The sequence below is a fragment of the Panthera tigris genome, chromosome C1 (genome assembly GCF_018350195.1).
Source record: "Panthera tigris isolate Pti1 chromosome C1, P.tigris_Pti1_mat1.1, whole genome shotgun sequence".
Classification (NCBI taxonomy): Eukaryota; Metazoa; Chordata; class Mammalia; order Carnivora; family Felidae; genus Panthera; species Panthera tigris.
Window position 1 is genome coordinate 34,878,147 of NC_056667.1, and position 22,929 is coordinate 34,901,075.

The 22,929-nt window shown below is 53.2% G+C and overlaps 1 protein-coding gene and 1 non-coding gene across 7 annotated transcripts in view; both read left to right on the top strand.

Moving 5' to 3' along the window:
* The window catches only part of RNF220 (ring finger protein 220), a 224,392-nt gene extending 203,112 nt beyond the window's left edge, over nt 1-21,280 (top strand). For 2 of the 6 annotated variants that reach the window (XM_042996895.1, XM_042996899.1), the window contains 10 exons: nt 2,160-2,202; nt 5,352-5,473; nt 5,844-5,976; nt 14,128-14,224; nt 14,431-14,517; nt 14,656-14,711; nt 14,845-14,926; nt 19,162-19,270; nt 19,420-19,494; nt 20,238-21,280. In XM_042996895.1, the coding sequence (XP_042852829.1) occupies nt 2,160-2,202; nt 5,352-5,473; nt 5,844-5,976; nt 14,128-14,224; nt 14,431-14,517; nt 14,656-14,711; nt 14,845-14,926; nt 19,162-19,270; nt 19,420-19,494; nt 20,238-20,309 (876 nt within the window). In that variant the 3' untranslated portion in view covers nt 20,310-21,280. Of the gene's footprint in view, nt 1-1,832; nt 2,031-2,159; nt 2,203-5,351; nt 5,474-5,843; nt 5,977-14,127; nt 14,225-14,430; nt 14,518-14,655; nt 14,712-14,844; nt 14,927-19,161; nt 19,271-19,419; nt 19,495-20,237 lie in introns of those variants that run through there. The other 4 variants (XM_042996900.1, XM_042996896.1, XM_042996897.1 and 1 more) reach the window with 4 other exon arrangements.
* LOC122241660 lies at nt 4,668-4,774 on the top strand. The gene has a single exon (XR_006221898.1). It is a non-coding gene; the product is annotated as a U6 spliceosomal RNA (small nuclear RNA).
* Nucleotides 21,281-22,929: the final 1,649 nt, after the last annotated feature.

Sequence of the window (22,929 nt, forward strand, 5' to 3'; positions counted from 1 at the left end):
GAGTGTTGGTTTCTGGTTTGGATTCCCATTTACTTAGCCCCTGCTGGGTTAGCCCTCTTAACCATTCCTCATTTTATCCTCATAGCAACTGTGAAGGCTAGGATTCATTGTCCCCCATTTACTGCTAAGGAAACAGGCCTGGAGAGGGGGTGTGACTTTTTGGGGAACACATAAATTATGAGGAACAGAGTCAGAATTTGACCTGGGATCTGTCTGGCCCTGAATCCTAAACTGTTTCCCAGCCCTGCACTGGGCTCAGGGAGTTCCATTGTAAATATCCTTCTCCCATTACCACTGATATCTCCTGCATGCTAGGCCCTGTGCTGGGTGACTGGATACTGGAGAGATATCATCACCACCACCACCACCAGCCCCCACCGTAGAAGGGACACATAGGTAATCACCATATGCAAGATCAGAGGAAAGCCAAGGGATGGTGAAAACTCAGAGGAGGCAACAAACCCAACCTCGGGGGGGAAAGTGAAATTTTCTCAGAGTCCTGAAGGGAGGAACAACCGTTAACCAAGCAGGGGATATGGAAGCAGCAGGATAATCTAGCCCAGAGTCCAGAGCATGAAGTGCTCAAAGAACTATATATAGTTAGCTCTATAGAGCTGAGTGTGGAGATGGCAAAGGGAGAGCACAAGAGTGGTAGAAGAGTCTGAAGACAAAAACAGGTCAAATAAGGCCTGTGTGCCATGCTACAGATCTTCTAGGTGGAGAACCACTGAAGGATTTAAAGAAGTGGGGGAGAGGGAGAGAGGGTCGATTTTGCATGATACAAAGATTACACTATCTGTTGTCTGAAGTATGGTCAGGGAGAGAAACTGAAGACCAGAAGGCCAGATGAGAGACAAATTTTGAAAGCTCACACGATTATGAACCAGAGCAGTGACATCCAAGACAGCTATAGTCATAGAAGAAACACTCAGGGATGTCTTGCCTATGCCAAGCGCTATGCGGGGACTCTGGGTTCACCTGTATGATTCAGACATGACCCCAACCCTAGAGTGGTCAGCCCACCGTACAAATTTGTATGAGCTATAATGAGGGTAGAGATGGAAGCACTCTAACGGGAGGAAAAGAAAGGTATTTTTGCTTAGGTCTGGAAAGATGAGTAGGAAATGCGCAGAAGTGGAGATGAGAACATTTAAGAGACCTTTAAAGACAGACTTCCTGGAATCTAAAGTTGGACTGAGTATGAGGAATGGAGGGTGGGGCCAACGACACCTCTAAAGTTTCCGGTGTGGGCACACCTGAGTGGATGGTGGTATCCCCTTACGAACTGAGCACCCAGGAGAAAAGCGGCTGCTTGCGGGATGTTGAGTTCCACGTTGGCTGTGTGGGTGTGAGGTACCCGTGAAAGCTCCAGGGGCTGTCCAGCAGACAGCAGAAATGGGAATCCTCTAACAACGGGACTACAGAAAGGCTAGGGGTTGGGGCGGGACAATTTGGGACACTCGGTGGGACCGCCCAGAGACGACCCGGAATCCAAACGCCTCCTCCCCAGCAAAGCGCCAGCAGCAGGGCCGGGGTCCGGGCTGAGGCTCTGGGACTGAAGGAGCTCCGCGCGGGGAGGGCGCGTGGAGCGGGGTGGGAGGACCCGGCAGTGTCTAAAACTGGGGCTGGTAGGCTTTGGGTGCGGTGGGAGGGACCCCAGGGCGGCCCCAGCCGGTTACTACCGGAGTAAGAGCAGCTGTTTCCTGGTCCTGGTCCGGCCGCCCCCGCCCCCGCCCCCCCCCATCGTGAACTTTCACCCCGGCGCGCGACGGCAGTGGGTCACGTGATCAGGGCCAACATGGCCGCCGCCGCCGGTGGGAGCTGAGGTGCCGCCGCCGCCGGGCAGCCGGGGGGAATCCGCCCGCATCGCCGCCCTCGCCGGCCGGGCGGCCGCAGGGCCCGGAGCGCCGGAGACCGGGGTTGGGGCGGCACCGTGCGGCGGCCACGGGGTCCCGTTAGAGCATCCCCCGGCGGCTATGCCGAGGGCCCGGAACGGCCGGCGGAGCAGGGGGGCCGGCGGGAGGGAGGAAGTAGGTTTGTTTACGGGCTGTTTGGGGCGGGGCAGCCCGGGACCGGGGTCCAGTGCTGGGGCGGGGGTCAGGGCTCCAGGCCGCGCCTGACGCTCTCTTTTTTTGCTTCTGCCCGGGATCTTCTCCCAGACCTTCCTGCGAGTGCGAGCCAACCGGCAGACCCGACTGAATGGTGAGTCTTGCCCGGCCCCTCCCTCCGCCCCACCCCCGGCCTCCTCCCTCCCTCACTGCCTGAAGCTCCGGGCTTGCCTGGGTCTCTTCGACTTTGGGGCCATTTGGCTTCGTCGCAGTCACAGCGCCTGAGAATGTGCTAACCAAGGTGGCCGCCCTCAGTTTCCCCGTCTGTCTAATGGAGGTTATGGTTCCAGCTCTTGCCCACGCCTCTCTGAAGGCCTTCAAGAACCCTGGCGGGCAATAAGTACCAGAGAATGAGGAACAAGCTACACAATTCCACTCGGGAGCTCAGCTTTGAATTTGCAAACTGCTGGGACCTCACTGTACAAGCCGGCAGGGCGCTGAGAATGTTTTTCTTCCAGTTTTTAATCAGTGCCCAGTAGTGTGAATACAGCCTCTCTGCTGAGACTTGACAATGCAGTGAGATCTGGAGTTCCCACGGCAACAGGAACTAACTCATCCCAGGGCTCTTTGAGTTATCAGTCGGCCCACATTTCACAAAGGTGATCAGCGTGGGCTCGACAGCTCTTAGAGGCCTTCTCTGAAAGCACGTCGTGTATGCACTACCTGGCGCCCCCCCCTTTTGGATTCAAACCTCTGGAGCATTGCTGTTTGCTGAACACAATTGGATGATCCTAGCTTTTTGTGCTGACATGGGTGTGGTATATCTGGGTGTTAGCTGTAAGGGGCTTTAGGGTCTCTGGCCAGCTCCTGCCACTTGGTTTCTGCTGCCTGGCTGAACTCCAATCTGGGAACGGGAAAGCATTCATTATGGGCTGACCCCATGTTAAGCATCATTATCACAACACTTCTGAGAAGAAAGTGGTAACACACATTTTGTAGATAAGGAAACTGAGGCTGGGAGAGGGGAAGGTGATTTGTTTAAAAACACACAGCTGGGATGTAACTGAACCATGATTTAAACTGAAGTTTACCTTCAAAGCTTGTGCTTCTTTGACTGTGCTGTGTTACCTCCTTAAGCAAATACAGACCTTTCCCTACCTACATTTTAGTAAGCTTAGTTCAGGATTTAGAAGGTGAATGGTGAGTTCATTCATCAGCAAGACAATGCCTTGAGAATTTTCAGGTGTTGTCTAACCCCAACAGGGTGCTTTCCTGGGATTACAAGGGATCTTCTGTCCTGGGTGGCTTGGGCAAGAACAGTGTCCAGTATCACGCCCTCCTTGGCAATTCTGTAAGATTCATTTCTTTATTCAGTCATCAGTGTCTATGATAGGCCCTTTGTATTGGCACACTGCTCAATACAGGCTTGAAGAACCACCAGGGCCCCTTGCCTTTCTGATATCTAGTATTCCTTCTCCATCCCAGTCATGGCTGTAGGGTGCCAAGGTCACTCAAGTCTGAAATTCCAAGCGTTAGGACAGTCAGGGTGAGGGGATCTAGATCTTTGTCCACAAAATCAAGGACGACACTGGAACATAGTCACCTCTCCTGGGTAAGAGCACAGGAAGTTGAAGATGAGGGCCAGGCTACTGACCAAGATGTCTCAAACTTCATGCCAACCCTGGTGGGATGATGGCTTTCCTGTTGGTTTAGGTCTTTCTAGAGTTACTAGTTTGGAGTTGGAATAGCTCCCTGCCTCAGACTCTCAATAGGCAAGAGTTAGGTCCCCAAGTGCATGTTCTTGCTGCCCTGGCACACTCACGGATCAGTCTTTGTTGCTGCTATCAGTCAGTGGGGAGATTCTTAGGACAGGAGAGCATTCTGACCTATGGAGTCAGGCTTGATTTCTTATCCTGCCTTTGCCGCTTTTTAGCTACTTGGACAAGTATCTAGTTCTCGCTGAGCCTTGAGTTTCTTCTGTTAAAATGGATAATACAGCCTTGCTTCAGGTTGAATGTAGAATTAAATGAGCTACTTTGTGTAAGGTATTTGATGCTGAGCCTGATACACAGCTGAAGCTCTAAATTGTAACATCACCTTTCACCTGTGTCCCCCCCACCTAAACTGCATTCATGAGTTTCCCACCAGGATCAATATCCATGAGAAAGTTTTTCCTGGCCCTGCAATGGGGAACATTTTTCTCCCCGATTGTCTTGCTACTCCAATCACTCTGGTCTCAGAGTGGCTAGCTCTACTTCTGCTATTGCAGAGGGAGGGGGGCAGTCCCTTGTTTTGACCCCTTCCTGCTTCAGTGACAGGAGGGCTGCAGAGAGGGATTAGTGAGCTAATTAGAAATGATTGCATCTCTCAGCATTAATTAGCAGTGCTGTGGGCTTGCAGTGTGCGCTTTGGAATTGAGCCCCCTGCGGGACAGCGTGGCAGGCAGCCGTCTGCCTCAGGGGCCTGCCAGCCCCCTGCACTGATTAGAAATGATAGAACAGGTTTGGGTAGGCACAGTAAAGGCTGCCCTCTCAAAGTACTGTGGGCTCTCTGATTCAGATCCTCTATACCTGTATGACTGGGCCTCAGTCTCCTCTTCTGTAAAATGGGACCAGTGGAGTGCTTATTTCAGCAGCACATATACTAGAATTGGAATGATACCGAGAAGATTAGTATGACTCCTGCACAAAGAAGATATGCAAATTCATAAAGCATCCCATATATATGTGTGTGTGTGTGTATATATATATATATATATATTTTTTTTTTTTTTTTTTTTTTTTTTTTAATGGTATCTGGACATGAGAGAAAATCTTCCTGAGGGATTCTAGGTAGGATACTAAGGGCTATACCTCAGGGCCCTTGGCCCTGGAACAAAAAAAAGGGTGATGAGTGAACAGCAGGCCAAATCAGGCCCCTGGAGGGACCTTGGGTTCTAGCCAAGAGATGTTCTTTAAGAGAGCCCATGGTCTTGGGTTTCTGGGCAGATATCTAGCAACTTGGAATGTCTTTGCTCACTGGACTTACTGAAGGCTGCAGGTAGGGGAGTATGGATTGAACTTGAGCCAGCTGTGGCCAGAGTGGACACTTTACTGGCCTACCACCAGCCTCCTCCCCAGGTGCTCTTGGCAAGGCTCGGTCCCCAAAGGAGCAGAAGGCGCTGCATAATGAGGGCCAGATCAGGCACTGAACAAAAGGGCTAATGGCTGGCAAGGGGTCAGGATGTGTCAGCTCCACTGGGACCAGGGGAGCTACAGTGACCGTTCGCCTGTTCTGTGCTTTGTTTTCGGTTTCTCCATGCAGCTCGGATTGGGAAAATGAAACGGAGGAAGCAAGATGAAGGGCAGGTATGTCCCCTGTGCAACCGCCCCCTGGCAGGATCGGAGCAGGAGATGAGTAGGCATGTGGAGCATTGCCTTTCTAAGGTAGAGGGGCCATCACTACCTACCTCTTCACCCCTTCCTCCCTCCCTTCCCCTACACTAGCTGCTGACTACCCCCAGATTTATGGGCTGTGTTGGGGTCTCCATGTGGTCTCAGCAGCTTTTTCCTCTCTGTTCTTTGCCCTCTTCCTTTGCTTTCATTCTTCCGCTCCTCCCCTGGGGCTCCAATGGAAAATAATTGGGAAGAGGCCCAGGTCTTCGACCTCCAGATTGGTTTATGTGAAAGGGACCCTAGATCTGGAGGCCCATCTGGCTCACCAAAGCTGGAGGTTAGGGCTATGCCCTCCTCGTAGACCCTGGGGAGCAGGTAGTGGTGGCCTGGGACCCACATGATCCTACTCTGCTCTTCACAGAGGGAAGGCTCCTGTGTGGCCGAGGACGATGCTGTGGACATCGAGCATGAGAATAGCAACCGCTTTGAGGAATATGAGTGGTGCGGGCAGAAGCGGATACGGGCCACCACTCTCCTGGAAGGTGGTTTCCGAGGTACAAGCAGCTGACACATAAGCAGTGGCATTCTGGCGGCCAGGCCTCTGCTGGGTATCCATCTGTTGGGAGCCAAGAGGCCAGGGCTGGTGGCTGGTCATCCGTTCCACCACGTGGGAACTGCTGCTGGCGGGGCTCCTTTGTGACCGTGCTGCCTGCCTGTGATGTGCATATTAAAATGGATGTATTTGGGTGGGGAAATGGAATTGTGAGGCTGCAAGCTAGGAATGACGAGGGGGGCTCTCAGCCTCGGGTGATGCATTGAAGGTGACAGCCAAGCCGCGTTAGCACCTGCATAAAATATTAAAGGGACGGTTATGCATTTATCACTCCATCCCTCTTAAGGCTGATAAATGAGAATCCAGCAACCTGCTGTACACCTCCAGCACTGGGGGCCCTCAGGGCTTCCAGGCAAACACATTGGATTTTCCTCCTCCTCCTCAACCCCACGTCAGGGAAATCAGTTACAGAGGAGAGAGTGAGTTATGGCAAAATTTGACCTCCCCTGAGCTTCATTGGTGAATCTAATTTTAGCTCTGATCCCATCCCTTCTCCCTGGGTGCCCTCTGCCCTGAAGCAAGAGGGGCCTGGGCCCAGCTGCTCCTTGCTTCCCTTGGGCTCCCCAGTTGCTGCAGAGGGGTCTACAGGGCTTTGCACAGCTCCGTTACCCTCCCAGCTCCTTGGAGGGATATGACTTCGCTCAGTGGAAGTCTCCCACCCCTCACCAGGTCAAACAGTACACAGGTTGGATGCCCAGGGTCGTGTCCTCTTGTCAGACTCCTCTGCTTTGGGCAGGAGGAAAGGGAAGCAGTTTGCCTCCTGGCCTCCGGCTCTCTGTGCACAAGCACAGCTGGCTCTGCACCTTACAATCATTAAGTGAACCAATCTGCTTCCCATCTGCCTCCAATTCTCTGGGCAACACCCTTGGGAGCCCTGATGTGTTTGGTCCCTGGGGAATCTCACAGCAGCTGGGAAGAGGGTGTCTGACTTATGGGGGCTTTGCTGCATGGGCTGGTTTTGAGGAGTGGTCTCCATAGTACCGTGCAGTGCAGACTGGATACGTGAAGGGGCAGCAAGCCCAGGTGGGGCATTATGCTTCTGGGTTTCTCTCATTCTCCAAGCATTTGGGGCAAGCCAGAGTGTAAATCAGGAAGGTAAATCAGCCCAAACCATTGCCCGAGCCTGAGTGGAGAGTTCATTTGCCACTTCGCTATTGTCCTGTCCCAGAGTTTTAGAGTGCCTGAGGCCCTGAGAAGATGAGCGGCAAAGACCAGGATCCTGGGAATGGTACACGCAGGTGTCTGGTGACAGCCCATTCAGGGTCAGTTGCAGGATGCTGCTCTGGGTTCGCTCTGTTGGCAGCTGGAAATACTCACGCCTTCTATTACTGTGGCAACTTCTTAGGTTTCTTGGCACAGATCTGGACCTGATGGTTTCTGGGCACCAGACAAGGCTTACAGGGGATAAAGCTGCATAAGGCCTGCTGATTTGACAGTATTTCCCCGTGCTGGGATGCACTTGGAGAGCCGGTGTGCGGTGCTCTTAGGCCCTGGGCGGGTGTCAGTTTTCTCTGAGTGTTTACACTATGAGGTTGTTCCTTTCAAGAATTCCTGAGGGGAGTTCAAAGGGGGCTTTTCTTTGAGCGATTTGGAGAGCGAGAATGAGAGTGAGGCTTGAAGAGGGAGCAGGGCCGGAGGTGCCTTTATCTGCAGAGAATGGTTCCAGCTTGCCTGATAGAAGCCGCTGCTGCCTCTTAAACAGCTTAGTGCAGTCAAAAGACAGGCAGACTTGAAAGGCTGTTTTACAGCAAGATCAGCGGGGGCCACGAGGCAGAGAGCGGGGCACAGTGGAGCAGAGGAGGCTGAGGCTCCTCAGTGGGGGGGGGCATCAAAGGAGGCCCTGGTTGATCCCGACTGCCTCTGCCCCCTGAAACCCTGTCTGCAGAAACTGGCCATCTGTCAGTCTACACTCCCTGGCCAGGACTGGTAGGCCCCAACTCTTGGGGGGTTGGGTGTGGCCCCGCCAGGCGGGCTGGTGTCAGTGTGGTGCATTGATCGCCCGCCGGGCGGGCCGGGCCGCAAGCCGGGCAGCGCGTGCTTAATGTGATTGAAAGGCAGTTAAAATGGCGGTGACCTTTTCAGGAGGAATTAGATTGCCTGCCAAGACCGGTTAGAGGGAGTGATAACGCCGGCTGAAGAAGCTGCCCAGCCGACTTCAGAGAGAGGGAGCAGAGGCAGGATGAGCGGGCGAGCAGTGAGGCCCATTTAAGCTGCGCTGTGCGTGCTGACAGAACAGAGATTGCTGTCCTTGTTAGATATGAAAGAATTGAAGAATTGCAGATAAGTTCCTGTATCCGATCATCCCCTATTCCTTCCCCCAGACCAGGGCCCCTTCGTCATCCTCAGCAAAGCTTCCCACCAGGCCCACTGGGAACTGGTTTGATGGAGCAGATCTGTTACCTTGAACATAATCTGCTGTGGAGCCAGTGAACAAGGGAGAGTTTTGGTGGAGACACTTGACTGAGGGGAACGGGCCTTGCAGTTGGACCTATGGCTATTGAGGGCAAGACCGGATAGCTCAGGCCCAGGAGTGTTTGGCATTGGGACTTTAGAACAAAATGAAGGACCAGACAGAACAGGTAAGCACCAAGATAGGTCCAGCTGGACATAGATCTTTAAGAGGCTAAAGGAAATAAAGATTTCAAGAGAGTAGGTTGGAAGACCTAAAACTTTCAGTGTCTAGGAAATACTGTGGCCTTCTTAGTTCTCAGAAATTCTGGACTGTGTGCCTAAGCTGTTGGACCTCTCAGTACCTTAGGTTTGCTAACCTGCTACTGCTGTTTCCTCCCACCCAGCATTATAGTTGCATAGAGGGTGGCACAGGGCCTAGTGCTTCACCAACATTCCCCTGAGAGAGTTCAGCAGCTAGGAGTAAAAGATACTCTTCTGGGGTACCATGCCAGCCCTGAGCAGAGCAAGAAGCCTCTGGGCTAGAGTAGCAGGCCCCAGGGAAAACCTAATCATACAGCCCTTGAGGACAAACGTACTCCAATCTGTAGTCAAGAAGGTATGTGACAGACGAACCACACCTTTCCTCATTTTCTATCTCCAGTCCTGGGTCCTAGAGAAGAGACTCATGTTGAGCTTTGATCCCTCCCCTGGATTGGTTGCCAGTGAAAGTTCACCCAGCTGGATTTGGGGAGCCTGGAGCCCACCATATCTGGAGTGGACAGGCTGGAGAGAGGACATAGGAATGGTTGATTTCAGATAAGGTGACAGTGATGTGGCAGGCACAAGAGTGGCAAGATGGAAAAATTTCCCAGGAGGCTGCACGGGAAATAGAAGGTGCTGCAGCTGTCTCTCTGAGCCCTGGCGGGGAAACACATTACTAGAATCCAGCACTGAGCCCCTTTGAAGCAAACAGGTGGAGGGGAGGGAGACTATGGGGACTAAGAGAACTGCTCTTCAGGCCTCTGCCCTGCCCAGATCCTAGCCTAGGGACTGCATCTTTCTCAGGTTCCTGTCTTGGATTTAGGCTGCTTCCAAGTAGTCTGGGATGAGATCTCATGGAGAGGACAGGCAGGGTAGCTGTGGCACAGATTTTTTAACTGGCTGTTGCTTGCTAAAACTTCACGAGATTCTGAGTCAGGGAATGAGAGGTTTTGTGAGTCCAAGGGCACAGAGAAGTAGGCCTTCCCCTAGCCCCTGCTCCCTTTGGCATGTTAGTTCCCAGAAGGTGGGAGCCCCAGCTGCTAAAAATGTTCCCCAGTGCAGCCGTGCTGCCTTGTCTGGTCAGTGACAGGTGTTGGAACAGCCGACTGCTGGAGGCAGTCTTGATATGGAGAGGGTTAGGGCTGCTGCCTTCCAGCTCCCTACCACCTTTAGTTATAACTGTCGCCTGGTGGGAGGGGTGAGAAGAGGTGGCAAAGAGCAGGGCACCTCCGTCCCCTGTGGCGACTGACTGACGGGGATTTAATCGCCTTTTGGAACACAATTGTTAAGCTGGGACAGAGGGAGTGCAAGCAGAAGGAGCAAGTATCAATGGTTTTAAACGGCGTCTGTCTCTCTGCGTCTCTCCTGACGTGAGGCAGTGAAACGCGTTATTGAGGAGGCCCGGAAAGTGGCTAAGTGCGTTTGACACACGCCAACTCCCTGCCTCCACACTGGATAATTGCATTGTCAACTGTTCAGCGAGGTGGCAGGTGACACTGCAGGCCGATTGATTGTCCCGCATCGCAGCTCCCCAGACTGTCAGCTCCCCAATCGATGGCGTTTACACAAGACACCGTAACTGCATCTGTAACTAATTCCAGTGTAAAACTCTCCGGAAGCTGCTGCCCCTGTCTCCTCCCCACACACACAACCCCCCCGCCCCCGCCACAAGAGCACAGCCTCTGGAGGGCCCCAAGACTTTCCTTTCTCCCTGGGCTCTGGTTTTGTTAGGAGCAGCAGGTGAGGAAATTGATGGCTCCTTTTTTTTGTGGTTTCAGGTTCCAGGACGTTAGTGCCCCCAGTAAACGGGCATCTCCAGTTTCTCAATCGATCACCTAATCGATTGATTAAATTAACACTGATTTTTTTTTTTTTCTTCTCCTCAATGAGCCAGGAAGAAATGAGTTTATGGGAGAGGGGTCATTTTTATAAAATTTAGACTTGCTTATCATTTCTGTACCGAATCCTCTTTTTCTCTGTTGCCAAGTACTCATTTGCAGGGAAGGGATTTTTCACACTGCCCACCCTCCCAGAACCCACTCTGCTGAGTGTCATTGACCATCAGGCTCAGTTTGCTTATAGATAGCAGCCCAGCACATTGTGCTACTTTAGGTGGGGCTGAGCCATAGCAAGGGGCCTCCCCTGCTGACTAAAGGGTACTCCAGGTCATCTTGGAGGTCCAGGGAGCTGAGTCTCTTCCCTGGATAGCAGCAGCAGGAGTGGCAGCTTGCTTGTTATCCCCAGAGCTATACAGAACAGGAGCCAGAGGCTTGGAAAGGAGCTCTGTGTGCCATCTTGCCTCTGAGTACTGGCTTGGGATGTGCCAGCAGCTGAGAACATAAAATGACTGTGGAGCTTTCCTCTCAAACCGGGGAAGGGGGGGGGCAAGCTGGTGGGGGCGCTGTCTGCGTAAAATGGCTTTATGGCCGTTTCTTTTTATTATGATTCTGCCAGAAGTCAGCAAGTGACATTTCATTAAGAAAATAAAGTTTAATGTGCTGGGAAGGAGGTTGGAGCAGGCTGGGGCAGCATAAGAGGGAAATTGGCAGTGGCAGCCCGTTCTGAACACCTGTGGGGGTAGGAAGAAGTTCCCAACATCTGTCTCCACTGCAGGATGGGGTCAGGGTCAGAATGAACTGCTCAGACCAGAGACAGGCCTTTTCCTTGGCAGATAAGATGTGCCATGCTCTCTGTCCTGCCTGGCTGGTCAGAGGAGCAGGAGGTTACCACCCAGCTGGGGGAAGCTGATAGGGAAGGTTGTATCCTGAGTGGCTTCACACCTCAGCCTCCTTTCTGACGCAGGGCTCTCAGCACTTCGTAGAACAGTATCATCAGTGGTTAGTCATTTCTGCTGGGGTGTCTTGTATAGCACCTGCTCTGGGCCTGGCCAGGTCTGCTGGATGGTGCTGAGATCACAGTAGTGAGTCAGACCTGGGCTTTCAGTCCGTGAGGGACCATGACAATACATGTAATGACTTTGGAGTTCCATAGGAGTCCATGTGGACACCAAGGAAAGGACACCTATCTGTATAGAAATACCTGGGGAAGTCTCCACACTGAGCACCTTGAGGGTGGGGATCAGATCTTGAAATTCTTTGTCTCCAATGCCAACCCAGGCAGAGGATGAGCTCAGTAAAGGCTGAAAGAATATTCCTGAGGTGAGTTCATTGCGGAAGTATTTCTGGAGCAGCTATGCATATAGGCACTGTGAGTTCCTAACAGGAAGCGTGGTTGAGCTAGGTCAGACTTGCAGAACAAGCAGGCATCTGTTTTGTAGACCAGGAGGGAGAAGAGGTAATAAGATGTACAAAAGCACAGGAACACGAGCAAACACGTAGGGTTGGGGAAAGCACAGTAGCTATGCTCTGCTGGAGTATGAGTCCTGTTCTAGGCCTGTCAGAGGAGAGGACTTCAGGCCATAGGGCTACTTTCTGTGTTGAGAAACTGGGACCTTTCCTGGCATCTTTGGGGTACCCTGTTTTATCAGCTTTGCCATGGATTCTTTGCTTTCCTTTTTGTCCACTTACCAGGCAGGGCTGGGCAGGGCCAGGCTGAGGCAAAGATGGGAGGCTGACTGCTGAGCTGCATGTACGTGGGGGCGGGGGCGTTGGCAGGGTTCGGGGGCACAGGCTGTAAGTGAACCTGATAGCTACATTCTGATTGATGGCAGAGTTTGTCTCCCAAACTGTCAGAGGGTTTATAGAGGTGCCACTCACCCACAAGGAGGGAATTGCTTGTCAGGACACCTGGCTGTGAACAGGAGACAGAGCTGTAACTTGGTGTTTTCTCAGCTTAATGGCCCTGCTGCTGACCTGCCTGCTGCCTCGAGTTTGTTGATGCCTCAGTGTAGAGGGGGAAATGAGGATTGTCGGGGAGGGGTGGAGCCTAGGCAGTGCCTAGCTTCTCTCTTTCCCTTGTGCTGTTTGCCTTTGGGATGGATGGAGCCTTTGTGAGACCAGAGACCAGAGGTGTAGATGGGAGAAGAAAGATCAGGAAGAAAATGCCTTGGAAATGGACTTGAAAGATGGAGAACTTTCCACATGGAGTGAATAGCACAAGCTAAAGTCTCAAGAACAGGATATACAGGGTTTTCTGAAGAGCAGTAAATAGCGTATCTGTAGGCATCTGGCTTATGGAGTAAAATGAGAAAAAGAGCAAAGGTGGAGAAGTAGGTGCATCCACATCTTGACGGATCTGGCTGAGAAGATTTTGTATGCAGTGGGAAGCCATAGCTGGTTTTGGAGCTGGGAAAGGAATGGTCAGAGCCATATGGTAAGCAGGATAAAGGAATAGACAAGAGGCTCGAGGACCCGTTATAAGATTGTCATCCTGATGAGAGTGGAAAGAATGGATAAGAAGAAATTTATGAGATTATCAGACAGAACCCTGAGCTGCTTCCTCATCTCTTTGATGATTTCCTTGCTGCTTCTACTTGCCACAGATTCCATCGTTTTCATCTCTTTCTGTCCTGGCATGGTTGCTATGCTGGCCAATAGGGTATGGTCTCAGTCCACTGAGAGGAGTCAGAGGCAGGGAGGGAGAAGCAATCGGCTTTGTGGCCCCTGACCCTGGCCATCAGGAAGGGTGGTCCTGGGTGTCAGAGCACATAGCAGGTTAAGGGGGCCTAATGTGACTTCAGCAGCTCCCCCGCTCCCCGTTGGCCAGGGGTCTACCAGTGGCTAGGCCAAGCACACCTTGGTAGGGACAGCCACCTGCCTGGCCAACGGCCCTGTGTCCACCCAGCCTGCTTGTCTTCATGGATTGCTTTCAGAAGCAGGTGTGCGTGCCTTCCTCCCTCATCTGTCCCTTCCTAATCCCTTTATAACTGCACTTGTCCAGGAATCTGGGCTGAGTGAGGTGGAGATGAATAATTAATGTCAGGCGCTTCAGACACCAAATATTTGAACAGCTGCCTGGTGTTTTTGCTGGCAAGGACCTGGCGGCCAAAATCAGGACATTGGCTGGGGGTCTTGCTGTGTGCCTCTGACTGGCCCTAGCCAGTTTGCTCTTCCCTCTGATGGACTGTCAGGCTGGACCATGGGACACAGGGGGATGCCCAGGTCCTGGTTGGGGATAGCCTTGTAGACCTGAATTTCTGTGTCTTCTTCCTGCTCTTCCTAGACCTAGAAGACAGGTGGGCAGCAGGGCTAGCTTGGGTGTCTCCTGAGGACCTAACATAGTGTATGAATGGTCTAGTTTATGAGCAGAGACCACTAGGAGCAGCAGGAAGTGGCAGAGAAGGATGAGGTACGCAGAGTGAAAGGGATTGGAGTGTCAGAGCCACGAGTAATTGGCTAAGTAATTGGCTTTCTATGTTCCAGGCCCAAATTTCTGAGCCTTACCTGGCCCAAAACCTGACCCCTACCTAGAGAGAACAGAAAGGGCACTCTTGGCCTAGTCTTGCTGGCCCCTGGCCCTCCTCACGTCCTGCTTCCCACAGGCTCTGGCTTCGTCATGTGCAGCGGCAAGGAGAATCCGGACAGTGATGCTGACCTGGATGTGGATGGGGATGACACTCTGGAGTATGGGAAGCCACAGTATCCTTGGGGCACTGTGGGACAAGGTGGGGCTGGTGGGACAGGTCAAAGGGAATTTAAAAAGTAGCCAGCACCTCTGGTACTTGCCCATACCATCCACACACACCCCCCCCCCACCTTTGGGGTCAGTGTCTGAGCTTTAACTAGGATTCAACCTTCATGGCCTACTGTAAACTAGGATCTGTTGTCCTTGACCACCATGCCAGATACACAGAAGCTGACGTCATCCCCTGCACAGGCGAGGAGCCTGGTGAAGCCAAGGAGAGAGAGGCACTCCGGGGTGCAGTCCTAAAGCAAGTGTGGGCACAGGCTTGGGTGGGTGGGATAGAGGGGTGGGAAGTCCTGAGGCAGGGGTCAGCCTAGTACCCACTCTCAGGGCTCCCCCACCTGCCTTTAGAGCTCACTTTGTTCTTTTCTTCTCCTTTCCCTAGTGGCGGCCCTCCCAGCACACGCATCACGCCCGAGTTCTCTAAATGGGCCAGTGATGGTAAGTCCTGACCCACCACAGGAGTAATTAATGGGTAGAGGAGACCTCTTTGGGTGGTGGTGACTGACTCAAGCCCAGCCCCTCACCTGTGCTGCCCAGTCTGGCCAGAGTATGAGTTGCCCCTCTGTCCCAGCAGAGATGCCATCTACCAGCAACGGTGAGAGCAGCAAGCAGGAAGCCATGCAGAAGACCTGCAAGAATAGTGACATCGAGAAGTGAGTGTCTGGCCAGGAGGGGGGCCTCTGGAATGGCAGTTCAGAGGGAGGGGGGAGAGAGGGGCTCTTTGCTAGCAGGAAGGCCTGCTGCTAAGGCTCCTGGCCTCCAGAACGCGACTTAATCCTGCAGCCCTGGGCACACGACGGGCATTGGGGCCCAGCTGGTGCTAAGCATGACTCTGTGAATTGATCACTGGGCCACGGCCCTGGGAGTCTTGGCGGAGGGAGGAGTAGTCCGCCTGCCTGCCTGCCCGCTGCGGCGGCCTCCGCCCGGGAATGTGATGTATGGCCGCCCAGCCCAGCCGGCGCACTTGATTCATCTCCAGTTTCTGTTTCTTAATCGGGAGCTAAATTGGTTTCATTTTTCTTGTCCCGGGTGGCGCTTGCAGTGGGTTTTAGGCAGGAGCATTGGGTCTCATCACTTCTGGTAGGAATTTTTGGCCTAGGTTCTCTGGCAGGGGAAAAGGGGATCTGTTAGCACTTCACATGGGGCTGGGCAGCCCCTGGCCTGGATCCCCAGGAGCCACAAGCAAATCAGTTGGGCATCTTCCTGTCTTTCCAGAAGCCCATGCAAGGCCAGTTCTGGCCCAAGAGGTGGTATTGTCCAGCTCTGGCTGCCTGGAGTTGCTGCTGTTGGCCATTGCTTAACTCCCCGCACCCCACCCCTCTCTCTGCTGGAGGCTAGGTTGCCTGGGGTTAAAAGGCAGCCTCTTCATTCCAGGGCCAGTGTTCCATCTTGCCTCCTGCCAGGAGAGTGGATTGCAGGCCGGTGCAGGGCTGGGTCGGTGGCCCAGGGTCACCTCCCATTTGTTTCCCTCCATTTTGTGTTGTCATAAATTCATTCCAGCCCGTTGTGGTTGATCAGTTTATCTCGGCCGGGGCCGCGAGTGCTGCTGGCATGATGTATGGGCCGCGGCTCGGGGCCCGGCTGCCCATGAATCACCGCAGCTGCTCCGTGTCAGTGCTGGAGCGGGCCGCACGGGTTCGGCGCAACCAGCATAGGGGGGTGGGGGGGGGAGGAATGACGTATGGATGTTTATTTAATAATTCTCTCCTACTCCAGCTGAGCGGGGCGGGCGGGGCCATAAGGGGCGCCCACCCTCGTCTGGAGGGGCTGCTCATAAATCAGAAAGACAAGATCATTAATCAGGGATGGCGCCCGAGGGGGAGGTGGGGGCTAGAGCTAGTGGCCATCCATGAAGGTACTACCCACCCAAGGCTGGAGAAAGTTGAGACTTCTGTCCCACCTGTGTGAGCACAGGAACCAGTAGGCAGGGTTCTCTGGGATGCGTCATAGACAGTCATATGCAGAGATCTCCACTGGGTCTGGATCTGCCCAGATTGGGACCCTTCAGTCCCTATGGCTTCTCTCTTCCTCGTATACAACATAGGTTCCTGTCCTAGATCTTATTCACCACCTAGGGGAAGCAGGAAGGTAGGATGCCATAGTTTCTTCCAGGAAATTCTCCACTCCATGCCTTGGAGGGTCTCAGGAATAACTCAGAAGCAGCCTGGATCAGGAGCTAGAGAATTGGGTATTACACCAGAGCAGAGATTAGAGGTCAGGTGTATGCTGAGCAAATCCACAATAAGGTGGGCTCTGGAGTTGGATGTGGCCTTGGAGCTTTTGGGTATAAAGGGAGAGATGGCTTCATTCTCTCTTGGCCTCATCCTGTTTGCTTTGTATATCTAACTCCTCTGATTTGGGGTTTGAGAGTGCTCAGCTCTGGGGTAGCCCTGTGCCCCCAACTCCAGGCCTTTGTTTCCCAATTTTCAAAATAACTACATAGGACCAGGCAAATGCCCAGCATGGTCGTTGGGAGAGAAAGAGAGCACAGCTACCCATCCTTGTCTCCTTGTCAAGAATTTACCAGCAGATGGGGTGGCACATATGGCATTGGGCAAAATGCCAGGGGAAGAGCCAGCTGTGCTGGTGATAGTAAGGGTAGAGGGGGTGGTGAAGGCTTCCAGATCTGGAAAGTTGAATGGACACTTCCAGAGAATCAGCCAATGCCAGAGGAAATGGAGTCAAGCCCTTTGCAGCTTCCCTGGAGAGACGTAGGGCAGAGAGGGAGTCACAGACCTATGGATAATAGATCTAGGGCATCTCTGGCATAGGGACACAGCCATCGAGAAGTCATATTCTGTGTTTCTGCTAAGAAATTCGAATTCAAATTCTGTATTTCTGCCCTAAGAGAGAAAGGTCAGAGGTCAAAGTTTGTTGTTGCCCGTGGAATGTTACCCACCATCCTCCCTGTGCCCCCCAGTACCACTTATGCCCAGCAGGGAAAGACCATCTGTAAGCTTTCAGGCTTTCTGAACCGATTTTCTGCTCCAAGCTAGCAGAACAGCTCACCCTAGGAGAACATCTCTGCCACACTGCACCACACTTACAATTCCCCCTCAGTCCGCTCTTTCTCCTGATTGAATACATCTTGTAGCCTCAGCTCTTCAGCTCTTCCCTGTCACAGCCCTCCTCCAACACCCCCAGCAACTTCCCATTGCCTGTGAGATAAACTTCACTTTCTGATTGTGCCTCTGAAGTCTTTTCTGATAGAATCTCCTTGCCCACTTTAGCATTGTCTACTTACCCACAGGTGAGCCTTAAACAGCCACCTGGGTCTCTTGGGCCTCTTAGCCTGTGTTCCTACTGGTCCCTAGACCTGGAGACCCAGCTCCTCCTGGGTATTTCCAGTGTTGTAATGTTAGTCATGTAGTTCTTGGTTGATCACAGCATCTGTCTTTGGGGTTTGAATCCCACCTCCCCCATTCTGTGTGAACCATAAGCAAGCTATTTAATGTTCCTTTGCTGCTTTAGTTTCTTCATATGTAAAATGGGAATATTCGAATCTCCTCATGGGGTTTTGTGAGGTGTAAATAAAATAATAATTTTCAATCCCTCAGTACAGGCCCTGGCATTCAGTAAGCACTTAATAAATGTTGGCTCTTTTATTTGCATTACCATCATTGTTATTCCCTAACGCCCATCTCTAGTAGCGTCTTCTCCAAGAAGCATTCTTCTCCCTCGGTGAGCTCCTCTGGGTTCTGTCCACTTGTTTTAGGAGGGGTAGGAGGGATCAGTCCTCAGGATAGTCCTAGCTATTCACTAGCTAGTTCAGTACTGCAGCCCAAAGAGTCTTCAAGAAGTTACAGGGGACCTTCACGGGCAGGACTTGAACAGCAGGCGAGGACTCTCAGGCCATCTGATGTGCCTGCCCAGGAAGAAACAACAAGGAGCCCTTGAGGTAGGCAGGCCTGTGGCCCAGGACTGGATTCTGTGGGACTCACGCAGTCCCCACATCTCTGACTGTTCCAGGAGTGAGACTGGCTTTTCGGTCAACTAAGATTTACTCATACTCACGTGCCTGCCAGGGGGCTGACGTTCGTAGTCAGTATTGGTGGCATGGGCAGCTTGCCCTTGGAAAACTACGCCTCGTACAGGAGACAAGGACGTTTGCAGTTGTGTTGCTGTGGTGGAGTCTGGTGCAGGGTGCTATAGAGTACAGAAGAGCAGCCACCGGCAGTGGTGCTGTCAGGAGGGTTGGAAAAGGCTTCTGGTGAGTTAGGAGGTAGGGTGGCCCAGAGGAGGCAGAAAGTGCCGCAGGAAGCCAAGGGAGTGAAAAATGGTGGAGCGTGTGGAGAGGCTTTATAGTTTGGTGTGGATAGAGCATCAAGTGTGGCACAGTGCTGAAGGATGCAGGCTGGGGCTAGACCAAGGAGTCCCCGGTCTCAGTTTATGAGGAGTTTAGTAGAGCTTTATTCTGAGGGAAACATTGAGATGTTAGAAGTAGAAACAGTCAAATTTGCAAAATTCTAGGTGCTGGGAGAATGGAATGAGGGATCTGGAGGCAGAGGAGGGGCCATTCAGGTCAGTGGAGGGATCGTAGGAGAAGTCATGAGGGCCTGGACTAGTGGTAGCGGTGGAGAGACTACAGATACTAGGAGCTAGATGACAGATTGTGGGCGCCGAGGGTGACTGGGAAGCAATGGTTTGAGAATGGTTCCTACGTATCTGGTTTGGAAATTGACCAGGATGGAGGTGGAAGAACAAGGAGGATGAGGAGTTCAATTCCAGAAGATGGAGTTTACAAATATAGGATATGGGCAGGTGGGGGGCGGGGATATCCGGGAGACATTTATATATGCAGTTCTGGAATTTAAGGGTGGTGTGGGCTGGAGGTTCAGATTAGAGATGTCAGCCTGCTGCCTGCCCAACCATGCTGTCCTCTTCACAGAATCACCGAAGATTCAGCTGTGACCACGTTTGAGGCCCTGAAGGCTCGGGTCAGGGAACTTGAACGGCAGCTATCCCGTGGGGACCGTTACAAATGCCTCATCTGTATGGTGAGAGAAAGGGAACCTGGGATGCCTTTGGTCAGGCTTCAGTGCCCTCTGGGGGTTGGAAAGGGCCTCTGCACTGTGATCTGAGCTCTTTAGAGGGTAGACCAGCCTCAGAGTGACCCCCCCCCCTTCTCTGCCCACCTCCTCCCTAGGACTCATACTCGATGCCCCTAACGTCCATCCAGTGTTGGCATGTGCACTGCGAGGAGTGCTGGCTGCGGACCCTGGTGAGGTGGCATGGGGGTTGGGGAGTGGGTGGCTACTTCCGGTGCTACCCACATGTCCATGCTTAGGCTTGAGCCTGCTTGAGGGGAGGGAGGTGCAAGGGCAGGGGAGAGCACGAGCATCAAACACAGCAGCGGGAAACCAGGATGTTCACCCCCCCAAACTCCCCCCATTCTTGTCTCCACCACCAGCTTTATTAAATTCTCTCCCTCCATGGGTTCACTGCCTGCTCTGCCCACCCCCAAGGCCCACTGTATCACACGTATTGGTGTGATCCCAGGTCAGGAGGAGGCTGGGTGTGGATAAGCAGGACTAGGGCCTCAGCCCCTCCCCCTGCCATTACTAAGCTCCTTCTGCTCCTGCCCCTGTTCTTCGCTCGGGAGCAGCCATTAAAATGTCGCCCGGAGACAGCAATAAAAGGCCCGGACGTGGGCTCTGTGTCCTGATCAAAGGCCGCATGTAATCTCGTTAGGGCCGAGGCAGCCACAGCTGGACCCAGCCTTGTTCTCATTACCGGGGCTCCCGCTGCGGGGCTGGCCAGGCGGTTTGATCCTGGCGTCCCCCCAACACAGGAGCATGCCTGCCTGCTTGCAGAGGCTGCCCATGCATCCCCAGCCTGGGCTGACAGGACCAAGGTGCCAGCATACAACTGGTGCAGGGGGACATGGCTCTGGGCCCAGGTGCTCTCATGAGCAAGTATGCAGCATAGTGTGCATAACCAGAGCCCTCCCTGTTCTCCCTGCAGGGTGCCAAGAAGCTCTGCCCTCAGTGCAACACCATCACAGCGCCCGGAGACCTGCGGAGAATCTACTTGTGAGCTAGCCACCCCCAGCAGGCCTTGCCTGGAGCAGCCCCACCTGCCCGCCTCTGTGACGTGACCCTCCCCCTTGTACATATTTGCACACAGGTTCCCCATGTACATACATGCGCACACACACGTGCACATTCGTGTGCGTGCACACACACACACACATACACACACACGCACACACGCACACACGACTCTGGAGCCAGAGTGGAGGCTGAGACCCAGGCCTTGCCTGCTGGTTCCCACCAAAACTGAGGACCATACTGCTGTTTGGGGTTTTGTTCCCAAGGTGGGGCAAGGAGGTGGGAGTGAAGGGGAATAGTTGGGCAAGGCTCCTGAGATACAGCCCCCAGACTGACAGACGGACAGACAGACATGCAAACACCAGACTGAAGCACATGTAATATAGACTGTGTATGTTTACAATGTTGTGTATAAATGGGACAACCCCTCGCCCCCCACTCCACCCTCACCCCTTTGGTTGTATGATTTTCTTCTTTTTTTAAGAACACCTGGAAGCAGTGCCCCCTTCAGGGCTGGCTGGGGGCTCGGCCCATCCACCTCTCAGGGTGCCTGCCTCTCTCTCTCCCATGGTATCCCTTCCCTCTCCCACGTGCTCGGTGTTCAGTGGTGTATATTTCTTCCCCCAGACATGGGGCACATGCCTCAAGGGACACGATCCTCTCCTTAGTCTTAGCTCCTGGGGCTCTTTATAAGGAGTTGGGGGAGAGGGGAGACACAGGAAATGGGAACCGAGCTGAAGCAGGGGCTGAGATTGGGGCTGGATGAGTATGCTCCTGGCTGCCCAGCCTTCTACCAAGAACCATTCCTGGGATTAGAACTGCTGTTCCCAGGGAAAGTGGTCTCCCCCGCCCCTCCCGTGGGCCCCACGGTGTGATGCTGTGTCTGTATATTCTATACAAAGGTACTTGTCCTTCCCCTTTGTAAACTACATTTGACATGGATTAAACCAATATAAACAGCTGCTGCCTGTGTGTATGTGTGCAGGAAGGGGTAGGTGATGGGGTGGTATGGACAGAGGCAGTTAAGGAGTTAATTCCTGGCAGCAGTGTGGGGAAGAGGACTTGGATGTCCCTGTGAAGCAGAAGCAGTGCAGGGTTGGTCCACTGGGGGTGGGGGGCCTGAAGCACTCCGATCAGGGGTGGGGGTGGAGCTGGGGACCTGGACTCCTGACTATTGATGGGTAGGGGCTCCAGGTTAATTCCTTATCGATGCAGAATCGTCAGCTCATTAATCACAGAAGAGGTCAGAGCTTGGGGGTACAGAGGGGATGCAAGCTCTATCCCCCAATCTAGAGCAGAAGCAGCTATGAGCTTGGGTAAAGACAAGCCTCAAGCCCCTATACCTTTCTAATGCCCAGAAATGAGCCCCAGTAATGGCTGGTTTTGGAAGAGAGGTGGATAATGTCCAGTTCACATCGGGCTGGCTGCTTTCAGGTCTCAACTCTCCCCTCTCCTTGTCTTGGACTCAGCAGGTCCCTGATGGCTGGTTACTCTCACCCTAGGGGCCATATGCTCTCAAATAGGGGACGTTAACCCTGCATGAGGGCACGAAGCCCACTCTGCCACGGGATCCTTAAGCTTGGTCTCATGGCCCAGGCAGCACTGCCACCTGTTGGCCATGGCTAGGAATGCAACCACACAGCACCGGGATTGGAGGCAACTGTCTCAGCGGTCCCAGAGGGCGGACAGATGCAAATTGAGCTCAGCTCTTGAGACAGAGTCCATCAGCCCTGAGACTATCAAGGGTTAGCTGCCACCCAGAACTTGGCCAGCCATCTCCTTCACTGTCTGTCAAATTATCAAAGCCCATTCCTGCCCCACCAAGTCCCTTGAATACCATAGCAAGCTCATCCAATCAACAGATATTTACTGAGTACCTACTACGTGCCAGCATTGTGCAGCGGTGACTTATAGAATGAGAGATGATACAGAACTCTAAGGCTGAAGCCCCCTCTCCTGCCTGGAGATGATCCAAGTGCATCTCTCAAGAAGATGGAGTTGACTGTTTTAGTCAAATGGCCCCCAGCCCTGGTTCTGATCTTCAGGGCTACTGAGTTTGTCCCAGCTCCTGTACGGCGCTACTGTCTTCCTGCTCCCCACTCCACCTGCCTGTTACACACCTTGCAGCTTTCCTGAACCAGTGGCTTCCTGGCAGTGGGACGGACCCAGGCAGGCCTGCCACCTCTGCATCCTCAGCTCCCCATCTGGCTCAGGCTCCCCGACAGTGAGCACAGAGAAGCCTCTCTTGGTGAACTATTAAGTGGGATCTAGGCGGATGGTGCTTCATGCTGCAGGGCTTTGCCCTTCTGGGGCCTTGGGGTAGGGACATCATAGCCCCTGCCCCGGCCTGACCCTCCTTTCCGGCACCTCCCACAAAGCTCACCTTCCCTTCAAGAAGTCAAAGATCAACCCTGGGGTTCATCAGCAATCCCACCCTCCCCACTTTGATAACCCTACACAGCCTAACTGCCACAGAAATTAGCAGCCTCACTTACACTTGTCCAAACACAGCCGCTGCAAGACTCCTACAGAGACCTGTCCAGGCACTCCCACCCGCCAGGATCCTGGGATAAACAGACCACCACAGTCCCTGGGGTAGAGGCTGC